Raw genomic sequence first — 15191 nt, 5'->3', positions numbered from 1 at the left:
CCTAGGTAACAGAGATGAGTGACAGACCGTCTGAAATGACAACGTCTACCCTACAGTATCAAGACCATCTCTCCACTCCGCTACATGTTCCATCATGGGCCTTTCTAAAACCACCCCCCTACACCCTCACCCTCTCCCTACACACAACCACTCCATGGCGCATTCACTTGGAGGGTCCGCCATGTTAAGAGTGACCTCTGATGCTGCCATGTTAAGAGTACCCTCTGATGCTGCCATGTTAAGAGTGTCCTCTGCAGCTGCCATGTTAAGAGTGCCCTCTGATGCTGCCGTGTTAAGAGTACCCTCTGTGGCTGCCATGTTAAGAGTACCCTCTGATGCTGCCATGTTAAGAGTACCCTCTGATGCTGCCATGTTAAGAGTACCCTCTGTGGCTGCCATGTTAAGAGTGTCCTCTGATGCTGCCATGTTAAGAGTGCCCTCTGATGCTGCCATGTTAAGAGTACCCTCTGTGGCTGCCATGTTAAGAGTACCCTCTGATGCTGCCATGTTAAGAGTACCCTCTGATGCTGCCATGTTAAGAGTGCCCTCTGATGCTGCCATGTTAAGAGTACCCTCTGATGCTGCCATGTTAAGAGTACCCTCTGATGCTGCCATGTTAAGAGTACCCTCTGATGCTGCCATGTTAAGAGTACCCTCTGTGGCTGCCATATTAAGAGTGCCCTCTGATGCTGCAATGTTAAGAGTACCCTCTGCAGCTGCCATGTTAAGAGTACCCTCTGCAGCTGCCATGTTAAGAGTGTCCTCTGATGCTGCCATGTTAAGAGTGCCCTCTGATGCTGCCATGTTAAGAGTGCCCTCTGATGCTGCCATGTTAAGAGTGCCCTCTGTGGCTGCCATGTTAAGAGTGCCCTCTGATGCTGCCATGTTAAGAGTGACCTCTGATGCTGCCATGTTAAGAGTGACCTCTGATGCTGCCATGTTAAGAGTACCCTCTGATGCTGCCATGTTAAGAGTACCCTCTGTGGCTGCCATGTTAAGAGTGCCCTCTGATGCTGCCATGTTAAGAGTGCCCTCTGATGCTGCCATGTTAAGAGTGCCCTCTGATGCTGCCATGTTAAGAGTGCCCTCTGATGCTGCCATGTTAAGAGTGCCCTCTGATGCTGCCATGTTAAGAGTGCCCTCTGATGCTGCCATATTAAGAGTGCCCTCTGATGCTGCCATGTTAAGAGTACCCTCTGATGCTGCCATGTTAAGAGTGCCCTCTGATGCTGCCATGTTAAGAGTGCCCTCTGCAGCTGCGGGTGTGACTAAGCATCTCTTACAATCCACCAAGTATATGTGTTTTACTGGTGTCTTCACTAGAGATGTCCTGTGTTAACACAAATCCTAGTTCCTATTAGGTCCCATTAGTTCAACACTTACTGGATAAACAGGTATGATGATGGTGCTTCTGATCTCACAGAGGACCCAAACTATAAGGACAGAGTCTAGGTCCACTGTGGGGATGCACCCAGGAAGTGTATTCTGCGTATAACTGAGGCTTAATATACTGACAAAGTGGAATATTTTTGCGCACTTGAAACTAATTGGAAGGAGTGCACTTGGACCAGTACTCAGAGTCAAATTCACAGGTGAAGTTAAAAATCTAAGGGTGTTTTATTATAACAACCATAATTACATATTATTACGTATATTTATTATATTAAATATATATTATAATTAACACAATCCTCCAACCCAAACTAAAATGAAATAATGCATGGTACAGGTTGAAACTCCCCCTGCCAATACCTTTGTGGTGAGGTTCACAGTTGGCAGCTTTTGATATCGGTTATCTAACACTGCTAGGCTTGGGACCTTGGATTACAGCATGTTAAGAGGTGCTTTATCTCTAAAACACCATAATTGCATGCAGTGTGTCCTAAGGCTTCAACTTTAAGGAAAGGTTCACGGTGGAACGAGCTGCCAAGCACTACAAGAGCAGGGGCATCCCTCTCTACCTTTAAGAAGCTCTTGAAGACCCAACTCTTCAGAGGGCACCTCCCTTCCTTACTTCTACTAGTACTGAACTTGCACTTACAGCTGTTACATTCCTGCACTTTTTCTATTTATTATGTAAAGCAGTATTTATTGTTACACTAGGTCTCTATTGCTCGTAGCTTGACTGTTCTTTCCCTTGTACGTCGCTTTGGACAAAAGTGTCTGCTAAATGACTTAATGTAAATGTTAAGGAAAGGTTCAGGATCGATGTCATGGGACAGCTGGTGAAAGAGAAAGAAAGACCAGTAAACACTTAAATCATGAATTTTATAGTTAATTTATTAATTTAAAGAGATTAATTATAAAGTTAATTATTAATACATTTATTGAATATGCGTCTTATATAATTGTTCAGATTATTCTCTCAGATATGAGTCCCCAGTAGTAGGGTTTGCAAGGTCTATGGCAGTGGTTCCCAACCTTTTTTGGCTTGTGACCCCATACATTCAAAACACTGACAATTTTTTGAAAAACAATATTTATATATTTTTTATATATTTTTATGAGGGGTGAAAACGTAGGTTACGTTTAGTTGTTTTGAATTTTGAGTTTTTGTATTGATCACTTACTATTTCACGCAACCCCACTAGAGGTCGCGACCCCAAGATTGGGAACCACTGGTCTATGCTGTCAAACATGACTGTGTCATTGATGTAAACCAGGTGAGAGACTGCTGAAGTCTGAGAAGTCTGAAGAAGGATATTATCATTATTTACCTTGTGGTTCATAGATTAGATACTTGCCCTTTGTGCAAACACATACACATGGAAACTTGTCTACGAATGCTATCTCTACATTTCACGCACGTAAAATACGATACCACGCCGGACATTGCTGAGTATGATTTTTGAAGTCTAAAACAATGGTTGTAGAGTGATATAAACTCTTCAGTTGTTCTCTAAATAAAAAAAAAGTTGTTTTACTTTACAGAGAAAGGATGAATCAGTAGAGGTTATTCATCACATCAAATCCACTATTAAGCTTCGAAACTTCCAAAATTCTACAGCCCTTGTGGGTTTTTCTATCTCTCTGCTAGGAGCTGGTGGCTTTTTGGACCTGTAACATCTTCTGTGCATCGTTCAGATCGTTTGTGAAATGTGCGGCCCTTTGGAGGTCTGTAGTACAGGAAAGCACAGGAGGAAAGACACAAGTAAACCAACTCTTTGACGTAACAGAACAGAGTGACATGCTCACTGCTCCGGGGTTAGTTTTTAAACTCTTGGTTTGACTGCGACCTCTCCTTTGCAGTGGACTAGCAGGACTATTCAATGGCCTCATCTGACCGCTTCAATTTGCATTTAGCCAATGCATTTATACACACACACACAAAACACTTGCACTGTGAGGAGATGTCATTCACGTTGATAAGGCCACATAGTAGACATTTTTCTGTAGATATGAATACATGAAGACCTTGAAAGTAAACTATTTACAATGGATAAAAAACAAACACAGTACACAGGGATCTAGGTCAATTTTTTATTGAAAAATATATTTACTTTTTACAGGACCTTAAAGACACTAAAAGCTTATGTCCTATTTCAGTATGCTGGCATATTTAGAGGAATGTCGATTCATGATGTGTACTGTAAGGAAATTGCACTAAAATCAAATGCCGGTTTGTTGTTGTGTAGGCTACAATGCATGTCTCCTACACTGTTTGCGATAAGGCTACAAACATACTGCCTTGGCTCAAATCGTACCAGTTGTCATCTCGTGAAACCAAAACAAACAGGTTTTTTTTTTTAATTATCTTTTTAGTACAAAAATAGTTCAGAGAACACTCTTGGGTAACAGTCGAATATAAGGTGATCCAACAAACAAAACTAAACAAACTGAACCCTGCAATGAACAACAGCAGAATATCATACTAGTCCGCTGACAACGTGACAGCTCACTCACTTGAGTAGGGACAATATCGACGCGTGTGAGCTTTATCCCCCGTTGCCTCACAGGAAGGACACACGTAGCTCCTCAAAATAGGACAGAGTACCTTGCCATCTCTTGCTTTCAGTTTGTGGCTGAGGTAGACATCAGCAGTTTCCCCGTTCTGTCGACAAAATCCACAACCGTCCCGTGAGGTGCGACTGCCGCTGCTGCAGGCTGACGTGCTGCTCTCGGAACTGTAGTGCGGTGATGAACGTGTTTTCTCATTGGCTGGCTGTCCGATATGAACCACTGGTAGGCGCTGCTGTTGACACTCGTCCGAATTAGGCTTCGGTCTCTCGTGCTGTTCGAGGTGTTCCACAACTGTCCCGAGTTGGAGGTAATCGCGCCACATATTAAAACATCCGTTCAGTTGAATTTCTTCAGCCATATCAATAAATGGTTGAGGCATTTAGTCACTCTTAGGGGAATGTGAGGGAGCACCTTTTATATAGTCCCTGCACCCTACCTGTCTGCTAACTTCATACAATGTAGCATTTCATGCAGTCTGCCCGTCTCGCCCTGTCTCGTTTTTTTTCCACATTTAATGCATGGGTCTATCATGCTGTGTCAAATCTTGCCATAACCCAACTTTTACAAATGCATCTTGAGACGTAAATGGGTTGGCCTTAGAATAAAAAAAAAGAGTAAAATAACTACTAGGCTACGCAGCCAACCTTGTTAACATGACAGATTCATAACTCCTGTCTGTAGAGTAGCCTAGGACACTGTATCAAAATACAATCAATTCTATTATAGGCTAGTGTCTTACATTCTATATTATATAATAGCCTATATTAACAGTAGTGCTGAGACAAACATACAATATTTCGACCTCAGACAGACTTGTTTTAATTTTTGTTACGTAGGTGCCAAATAGGCTATCTTTCCCCCTTTGACCATGATTCAGCTTTAAAGGCGAATCTGTTCAATGTGGGTTAATAGAGGAGCAGGTGAGATTTGGCTCTTGGAGAAGACGAGCAAAATCGGTCAAACAGCAGCGAAGTTTTGATTAAGTCGATTGCTGACGACTTTAACAATATTTCAATATTTCAGCCGTATGCTTGTGTCATTTATGGTGACCTTTAGGCCAGTCTTTCTGGCGACAAGGGAAACACTCATCATACAGGCAGCGTGCCAGTTTGTCAGCAGGAGATGTGATTAGGCCTATGTACTACAATGTTTCAGTCCTAGACGTGCTGTCTGGAAAAGTAGCAATAAAAAAGTAGCACATTTTGATTTGTGCATATAGGCTACATAAAAAAACGTGGTCTTGGAAGGTCATGTACCGGGATGCACGTTTTGATTGAAAAAAAAAATCTTCTCAGCAAGACCTTTTTGCCTAAACAACGGGTTTGAGAACACCTCGAATAGAACTCTGGTGCTGAAGCACTAGACAGGCCAGCATCAGGGACGTCGTTAGGCCTATCTATATGAAATGTTATTCAGCCCCCCAAAATGATTTGGCATTATTGTCTTTAAAAAAATGGTGATTTCATTAAATTAAACTATAGCTTCTCACATGGACAAGTTATGTATAACTTTAACATGCTACATATGTGCGTGCGTTCTGGTTTGTATGTTTTCTCCCCTTTAGATTACAATCTGATAGCCTATCATCATACGATAAACCCCGAAATCTTGGGGAAGCTGCTGTGCTGGCTCTCTCTCTGCCAAATAACGTCCGACAGCCAGGATTATAGCCAAGGAGTTTAGCTCAAAGTAAATAAGGCAATGAGTGAAATTGTAAGTAGGCTACAGGTAGATACAAAATGTGGCTATCTGTAGGATAAGTAAGTAGAGTTATGCTTAACTTTACCATGTATAACCTTTTAGTGAACTAACCCAAGATGGCAAAACGTCTGTCTATATGTAAACGTTAGCTAACTATCAGCCAGACTAAAAACGACTTCTTAGCGTGTGCCAGGTAATCAGGCCAATTATTTGTGAGAGTATCTTGCTTAAGTCCCTTAGAATGTCCCAAACACCTTTCCCTGTCTCTTCCTGAAGTCTGCTTTAAGCCACTCCTTTACAACGGGCTTCTCCTCTCCATCCGGACAAGAAAGCGAAGCACCCCTCCTCTTTTCAAGGCTTAACCAATTAAACCTTGGTTCGTCTAATTAAGGGCGGGTGTTGTTTTTGATAGACAGTTATTTTATAATTGTGAAACGATTACAGTTATCCGTTTCATGTTGGTGACAGAGGTCTACATCTACACGGAAGCAAAAACCGAAGAGTAATAATGGCATATCGGTGAGAGTTTTTCTCCAAAGTTAACTTTTGTTAAGTCCTTTATGATTTTGTCTATGTTTTCCAATATAACTGAATTCGATTGGTTGATCAACAGTTCGCTAAAATGATAATGGGATTTGTTGAGGTGGTAGTTTTTATAACGACTTTATTTATTTTCATAGTTAAGTTCATAGTCCACATTGCAGCTGCTATTCTGTAAGCCTACCAAAAAAAAATGAGCACAGCACCTGGTGTTTTCAAGTAGGCTTTTGCTCAAGGAATTTTGTAGCGTGGTTAGAGTGCTGCGATAAAATAAATGGTCGTCGGGTTATTCAGGGGGAACTCTTTGTGAAGTTGGTAACCCAAGTCTTAAACCCGTAGGCGTCCTATTCTTCTTTACTGTTTTGTTTACTTCGTAGGCTATAGTGACAGCATTGTAAGGAAAGCACCGTTTGTGCGCGTAGGCTATATTGACAGCCCCACTGACCAAGTCACAGAATAAACTGCCGTGGAAACAACTGAGAAGTTGTTGAGTAGAGGCTGGAAATGGAGGTTCACTAAAACATTTTAAGATTGAAGAATAGGGTTGTTTTTTGAGTTTTTCTCAAAACATTTTTTTTTATATTGCAATGGCAAATTCATTCTCTTTAAGTTGGACTGTAAAGTAAAAACAAACAAAAACCAATCCTATTGATCTAAAACTATCAATAGTAGAGCTAATTCATTATTCAATTTTCAGTCGTAAATTTTCCAGTGTAGTTGCAGCTGACATGAGTAAGACTTTTATTTCGGTTCCCCTTTTGTTTGTTGTGACAATGCCTAGCTTGGTGATGTTTGTTTAGGGTCACCAGCAACAGCACAGTTTTGGAAAAGACTGAGTGGTTTGACACCCAGGCTATAAGACAAGAGAAGTGAGTCCAACATTTTAGATTTTTGCTTGATTTAGCAAAATAGAGGAACCCAGGTTTCAACACTTATGGCGAAAAAAAGATTTGACTGTGGTGTGGATTTCAGGTGCTTGTTTGGTTCTTTTTTGTCTAAAAATATAACGCCTATTGATTATTTAATCAGCAGCACTGGTGTTGATCATATCACATCCTTGTTTGTTGTTATCTTATGATTGGGGTGAATGCTGTGCTTATCATGTGCTTGCAGTCATGGTGTGGATGAAGAGATCTCTGCTGTCTTGAATGAGATGTGGAACCTGGATGCCAATCGGCTCAAGCCTGGAAAGGATTACACCATCTCAGTGCAGGTAAAGTCATTGATTGGTGGCATTAGTAGAATATTAGGAAAAATGTCACTAAATAAATGCTGTCCTTTGTATGTTTGCCATAAGGAGCCTTCCACTGTTTTATCCACGGTTGGAACAGTCTTTCTAGAGAACTCTCACCAGCTATGGGTTCTCAACCCTTGGGTTGCGACCCAAACATGTTCGAACATTCAGCCAATCAAATTTGCATATGAGATATATTTCAAATATGCTCTGACATGACCGTAGAATGTCTAGAGGCGACTAGTGTAGGCAAAAAGTCAACAGACTATCTTCGTGTAAAACGAGTACCAGCTCAGATATGACTTCTTGTGAAGAACCAAAGAGGGAGTTTCACAATGCTAGAATGTTTCATCGCGGACTGATTTATTATTATGATTTATTATTAGCTGTGAAAAGTCCCCGTTGGGTTGTTGTGGGATAAACCATAGCATGGAACGTCCCTCGTCCAATCAGAAACAGCTAAAAAACGCGATAGAACCCAATTGTTTTATAATTTACAATGAGAAGGTTCTACAGTTTGAATAAATGTTAAGTGATAAGTTTGCATAGATTTGGCACAGTATGTCATAGTGCACATACTGAGTCAAATCCAGAAGAGAACATTTGAATGGTTTATCTTGACTGCACTACTAGAAGTAATGCCTTCACAAAAGCAGCATCAAGACTTTTTGCGTCTTATTTGCAATTTAGGTTAAAAATAAACTAAAGATATACAAACAGACTTTTTCTTATTCCGTGTAACACATGCTGATAGTATTGAATGAATGCCTTGGATACTGAGAGCACCATCTGATCTTAGTTATAGGTCTATAAACGAGACACAAGCACAGGACTCTTTGCACTATCCACACATGCGCATGAACACTCTTGCACTACTTTCCACTATTTGAAGCCCTGTCACAAGTAATTGCACAATGTTATATGTAAACACCCCACCCCTGTGTACATGTTCTCCCTTTGTGTATTGTTATTGTTTTTGTGTTTATTATGATTTTTGTATTTTTGTATTTATTGTGAATCATGTATGTATGTAAGTTAAGCTACTGGATGGCCTTAATTTCCCTCGGGATCAATAAAGTATCCATCTATCTATCTATCTATCTATCTATCTATCTATCTATCTATCTATCTATCTATCTATCTATCTATCTATCTATCTATCTATCAATCTGTGTGCTTAGGGACGAGCAGGCTATGTGGCTAGGGGGAGTAACCAGGCAAGAGACAGAGCCAGAGCGTCACTCTTCTCATACGTGGATGAGGACAAGCTGCGGAGCATTGAGACCTATGCTCGTACGTACATATCAGTGAGATTTTTTTCTCCAAAGTCCTTGATGATTCTGTCTATGTTTTCCAATATAACTGAAATCGATTGGTTGTTCAACAGTTCGCTAAAATGATGTGAGTGGGATTTGTTGAGGTGGTAGTTTTTTACAACGACTTAATTTATTTTTATAGTTTAGTTCATAGTCCACATTGCAGCTGCTGTTCTGTAAGCCTACCAAAAAAAATGAGCACAGCACCTGGTGTTTTCAAGTACGACTTTATTTATTTCCTTTTTTTTATTATTTCCTTTTTATTTTGGTCATCTGGATATTGACAAGAGTACAATCAAACATGACACATTTAGAATATCTTCAATACTTTGAAAAACACACGTTCCTTGCACATTTCTAAGCCAAGTATATAATTTGACTTTATTTATTTTCATAGTTTAGTTCATAGTCCACATTGCAGCTGCTGTTCTGGTAGCCTACCAAAAAATAAATAAATAATTATATTTAGGAGGAGCATTGAGCCTTGTGCTAAATTCAATCATTTCACGACATTAATGCACCATTATATATACACACACAACAATGTCTGCAGACTTCGTAAATCTCCTTGACAACTATGAGATGTCCACGGGTGTGTCCGAGACTGTCACATCACAGGAGAGGATGGAGAACCATCTGTTTCTGGATGCCATCCTCCAAACTGAGGTCATGAAGGTACGAGGGAGTTGCATCTTGCTTATAGATAGATAGATAGATAGATAGATAGATAGATAGATAGATAGATAGATAGATAGATAGATAGATAGATAGATAGATAGATGGATACTTTATTAATCCTGAGGGAAATTTAGGATATTATTTATATCCAATAACACTGCATGAACATAGCCAAATAGTGTGTTAAGTGACTCCAAATAGTGTGTTAAGTGTGTTAAGTGACCAAATAGTGTGTTAAGTGACTTAAATGACCAGATTGTGTGTTACATGACTCCAGTATTTTGTGCTCACAGTGTGCCCACAGGTACCTGGTCAAGAAGGGACAGGCCTCTTCAGACGTGGAACAGTTTAAGAAACAGCTGTTCGACATCTGGTTTCGCCTCTACCATCGAGACAGAAGTGGCGGGTGAGTCTCTTGTCTTGCAGGTTGTTTCTTTGTGTTTGCATGTGCTTGGTTGTTGCAGTCTCGCTCATATGCAACCCATCCAAGAGTGTGTTATCTCAACAGAACATAGCTTTTCTATCTGTGTTAATCAGAAGAATCAGAATCAGAATCAGAAACAGATTTATTGTCAAGTAGGTAAGCCTACCTGAAATGTGCTCTGGTGCATGGGTGCATACAGTAAACATAAAAACATAAAAACACAAACATACACACACAATAAGTACTACACAATAACATAAAACATAGAAACACACTAAGTACTACACATAACATAAGTACTACAGAACACAGTATGGAAACAGATATATATATATATAAAGAGTGTATATATAAAAAAGTAAAGTGAGAGGTAAAATGCAAAAAAATGCAGTGCAGGTGTGCACAAATGAAAATACAGATAGAATAGCCTTTCTGACTCTTTGACTTACTGTGGCATACTTAGAGTAGTGTTCATTCACGTGCACTGTCCCTGTTATAAATGAAAACTGTGTGCGATTGTAGTAAACAGGAAGTCATGTGGCAATAAAACGGCTGTATACATACTTGTCACTAGGTGGCACTGTTGCTTCCATTACAATTAACAAGTTTACCTTAAATGTCAGGACATTTTGGCTTTACGTTATGCACACCCATTGGACTGATAGCCCTGTCGTCCTTCTTGAGTTTTATCATGCTTAAGAAATACTTCTTCATAAACATTTCATTTTAAGGAGCACTGTCCGTTTGATAGTCACTCTCTCTTTCTCACTCTCTGTACACAGGGAGGATTCCTGTGGTTTTGAGCATGTGTTTGTTGGAGAGACCAAGCACGGCAAGGAGATTATGGGCCTGCACAACTGGGTTCAGTTTTATCTGCAGGAAAAACATGGCCATGTCGACTACAAGGGCTACAGAGCCAGGGGCAATAAGGATACAGTAAGTAACTCCTGCAGTCACATGACATCTTCTTTGGAGTATATTTGTTCAAATGACATCATTTTTGCAGTATATTTGTTCAAAAGAGATCTTCTTTGCAGGATATTTATAAAATGTTAATATAGGTCCTACCAATTAAGGTAAGTAAACGTTAGACCAGGGGTCACATATATTGGCACTTTTGAGGTATCTTTAGACTTCAATGATATGTAGCTGTTTTGCACCCCAGGTTTAGTGTGTGTGTGTGTGTGTGTGTGTTGGACTATGTAGTAGTCAGACAGCTGGGATCACTTATGTGCCGTAGTAGTATTTCATCACTGTGTGTGTGTGAGTGAGTGAGTGAGTGAGTGAGTGTGTGTGTGTGTGTCTGTGTGTGTGTGTGTCTGTGTGTCTGTGAGTGTGTCTGTGTGTGTCTGTGTGTGTGTGTGTGTGTGTGTGTGTGTGTGTGATTGTGAGTGTGTCTGTGTGTGTGTCTGTGTGTCTGTCTGTGTGTGTGTGTGTGTGTGTGTGTGTGTGTGTGTGTGTGTGTGTGTGTGTGTGTGTGTGAGTGTGTGTGGAAAGCATTGTCTTTGTTAGTGCAGGTTTCAGTGTTTAATCATATGTTTTGCGTGTGCTTTGTGCTCAGCCAGATGAGGACGACCATGTCCTGACGCTGCAGTTCAGCTGGAAGGACTTGGTGAAACCAATGGGCAGGTATATCTTGACTGCACTACTAGAAGTAAAGCCTTCACTGATCACTGGACACACTCACACACACACACACACACACACACACACACACACACACAGACCACTGAACACTGGACACACTCACACACACACACACACACACACAGACCACTGATCACTGGACACACTCACACACACACACAAACACACACACACACAGACCACTGGTTATTCTTCATAAATAGCGTTTGCCGTTTGCTGTACAGTGGAAATACTGGTACAGTCACCCCTTCACTTCACAAAAGCAGCATCAAGACTTTTTGCGTCTTATTTGCAATTTAGGGTAAAAATAAACTAAAGATATACGAACGGACATTTTCTTATTCGGTGTAACACATGATGATGGGTCTTGAATGAATGCCTGTGATAGTGAGAGCACCATCTGATCTCAGTTATAGGTCTATAAATGAGTGTCGTGTGCTTTTGTTGTGTGCAGCTCCTTCATCGGGGTCAGTCCTGAGTTCGAAGTGGCCCTCTACACGTTGGTCTTCCTCACGTCCGATGAGAAGGTCACCAAGGTGCTGGTGAAAGTGGACGAATACCTCCTGGAGGTGGTCGTGTGTCGGTACGGGTTCTCTATTGGGACATCCTACCCCAAGATGCTTAGCAGCAATAACAGGGATTAGCATGTGGCGCCTGAGCTAAAAGTACAAATGTAAACAAAAGCTGACCAAATAACTGCATTATCTGTAGATGAGCTCCCAAAATAAGCATGAGGCAAGTGACGTTGATCCTGTGTATAGATTATGCAGAGGTGAAATATGATGTTTTAGGTCATTTTTTTTTATTTGTTTCTAGTTACTTTATGCCTGAATGTAAAGGCATCCCAACATATGCTAAACCTAAATTTCACTAGTTCATCCATCAGAATGCTTAATTTAGTAAGTAAGTAAGTAAGTAAGTAAGTCAGACTTTCTTTATATAGCACATTTCGTACAAGAGTTTAGAGTGCTGATGATGTGCTTGGTAGCTGGCCGTGGTCCTGGGATGCCTGTAGTGGAGATTGCATGTGTGTGATGTCCGGTGACACCCTCTATAGATATGTGCTAATGTAGGCTTAGAGCTATTAATGAAATGGTGGATCATGGGAAGGAGGTGGGGCACTTTGCAATGTCGGAGCGTGTGGCATATTGACAGCTGTCAATAATCCCCATGGACTCCTCCTAAACTCTGTCCTTATTAATTATTACTGCCACTTTACATTGTGTAACATTTTTTAAAACACATTCTTGCCTGACTGTTACTTTATGTAACATATGTCCACACCAAACAACCATCCAGTCCGAATCACATGTTGCCTTCATTGTTTTAAAGGATATTTGTTCAACTGTTTTTTATACCTGCATTATTACATTTTCATTTGCAAGGTTTTTTATCTCGCGGAGGAGAAAGTAGTCAATAAGTATTTCCATAATTTGAAAGTTTCCTTTTCTTATAGTTTTGTTTAAAGTTGTAAAAATGATGTTCATGCATGGCATGAAAATGGAAATAAGATTTCCTCAGACAAGAATACATTTAAAGGCACCCAGTGCAACTTTCGAGGCTTAAAAATAAACATTCAATTTCTAGTCTTTTTTAAACTTAGTAAGTTTCAATAACTCCATACCATTCCATATCGACATTCAAGGAGCAAAGATGAGACGTCGTTGTGTGGTGAGAACTGATAGAAAATCGATAACAACAACAATCGCCGCCATCTTCTTTATTTTTTGTAACCTACAATAAATACAGCAGGCTTCCAGTCAATGGAAAAATGGCCTCTCCCCACCGGCGATTGTTGTTGTTTACGATTTTCTATCAGTTCTCACCACACAATGACGTCTCATCTTTGCTCCTTGAATGACGATATGTAATGGTATGGAGTTATTGAAACTTACTACGTGTAAAAAAGACTAGAAATTGAATGTTTATTTTTCATTGAATGTTTACATAAAGTTGCACTGGGTGCCTTTAAAGACTCTTTTTGTTAAAATACTGAATATTTCCTGTAATCAGAAAGTCATTCCAGAAATAAAAAGTGCCATAACCCCTGCAGTCAAATTACATAATCTTTGCAGTATATTTGTTCAAATGACATCTTCTCTGCAGTATATTTCTTCAAATGCAGTTGAATAAAATGTTTATATAGGTCGTACCAATTATAAACTGATGTTAATTATTCTGATGTTAATTATTCTGATGTTAATTATTCAATTCAATTCAATTATTACTGATGTTCAGAAAGAAAGCTTCACACAAACCAGTACTCTGTTCACACGGCTGTGTACAGAACCCTACACATAGATCTATTAGGTCTTACTCCACTCACAGCCACTCATTTTAATACTCAACGTTATTATAAATGTAATATACGTGTGTATAATATGTACTGTAAATGTTCACATAAAGTACTATATGCACGGACACACTTTTAGGAACATTGTGTATAATATGTAGGATAAATGTTCACATAAAGTACTATATGCATGGACAGACATTCAGGAGCAGTGTGTATAAAGTGTAGTGTAAATGTTCACATAAAGTACTATATGCATGGACAGACATTCAGGAACAGTGTGTATAAAGTGTAGTGTAAATGTTCACTATACCATATGCATGGACACACATTCAGGAGCAGCATTTCGGATGTTGGCGTCTGACCCCTTGACCTTGCCTCTGAGCTCAACTGAGCCACATTCCTCCCTGAACTCAGCTGTCCCAAACCAAACAGCCAGGCGGACAGACGTGAATGCCACAGTTGCTCTAAGGGGCATCCACTGGACAATATGAGTCAGGAGGACGGGTCCCATGTGGAGTAAACTTAGCGATTGCTCACGGACGGATGAAGTGAGGGGTTGACAGGAACGGTGAGCTCCTTTTATGGTTTTGAGGTCTGAAGTTCCAGCAGTTTCTATAAATATGACCCACTTTATTTCATCTATATCTGAAGAAAAATAATCTGAACAGTAGTCATTAATAAGCCTCTTTGTGTCAGTAGATTCAATTAATAAATTAAGTAATGAAAGAAAATGATTCCTCTTACAAGTTATTTCTCAATGAACATCTATATACACTTAAGGATAAATCTCATATCAAACAATAACATTCATTTTTATTTTATTTTTTGTTATACATCTGTGTTCAAACAGTGATAAAAACGATCTTAATGACTTCCTGGAGTGAAATCATGACATGTATTATACCCTGGAAGGCCAACATTCAGCTTGATTTAAAGTACACTGATACACTGAGCACTATGAATCCGCATCAGATGAGTTTAAATATACATAAATATTGACCTTTTAAGAATTTAACACTCCTTGGGCAGTTTGGTGGGAATCAAAATTAACTAACAGCCATACCTTTTAACAGAGTCTGTGGGTTTTTACAGCAACATTTATACAGTCCATAACAGAAGTGGCCTCAATGGTGCATGGGTTTCATGGATGGCCCCAAGATCACATACAAACATGCAGAACTTACAAATCTTTGAGCTTTACCGCAAAACAACAGCCACTCCAACGACGGGGCATTTATTTCCATGCATATTTTTATACAGTCCATAACAGGAGTGGCTTCAATGGTGCATGGGTTCCATGGATGGTCCCAAGATCACATACAAACATGCAGCACTTACAAACCTTTGAGCTCAATTATTTGCCCCATAACAACAGCCACCCCAACGACGGGGCAT

The 15191-nt window shown here is 40.0% G+C and overlaps 1 protein-coding gene across 1 annotated transcript; it reads left to right on the top strand.

The window, feature by feature from the left end:
- Positions 1 to 6126: 6126 nt before the first annotated feature.
- LOC308374985 (poly(U)-specific endoribonuclease) lies at positions 6127 to 13052 on the top strand. The gene is made up of 8 exons (XM_080850997.1): positions 6127 to 6180; positions 7315 to 7414; positions 8617 to 8728; positions 9305 to 9426; positions 9723 to 9835; positions 10636 to 10789; positions 11415 to 11482; positions 11955 to 13052. Exons 1-8 carry the CDS (start codon positions 6170 to 6172, stop codon positions 12142 to 12144), a joined length of 870 nt encoding a protein of 289 aa, XP_080707123.1. The 5' UTR covers positions 6127 to 6169; the 3' UTR covers positions 12145 to 13052.
- Positions 13053 to 15191: the final 2139 nt, after the last annotated feature.

Source organism: Sprattus sprattus, assembly GCF_963457725.1.
Source record: "Sprattus sprattus genome assembly, chromosome: 14".
Lineage (NCBI taxonomy): Eukaryota > Metazoa > Chordata > Actinopteri > Clupeiformes > Clupeidae > Sprattus > Sprattus sprattus.
This window is presented reverse-complemented; position numbering and strand designations above follow the sequence as displayed.

Excerpts from the sequence above, each read along its gene's own strand:
- LOC308374985 (XM_080850997.1), top strand. Across the intron at positions 10,790-11,414 it reads CCAGGGGCAATAAGGATACA|CCAGATGAGGACGACCATGT; the intron begins GTAAGTAACTCC and ends CTTTGTGCTCAG. Across the intron at positions 11,483-11,954 it reads TTGGTGAAACCAATGGGCAG|CTCCTTCATCGGGGTCAGTC; the intron begins GTATATCTTGAC and ends TGTTGTGTGCAG.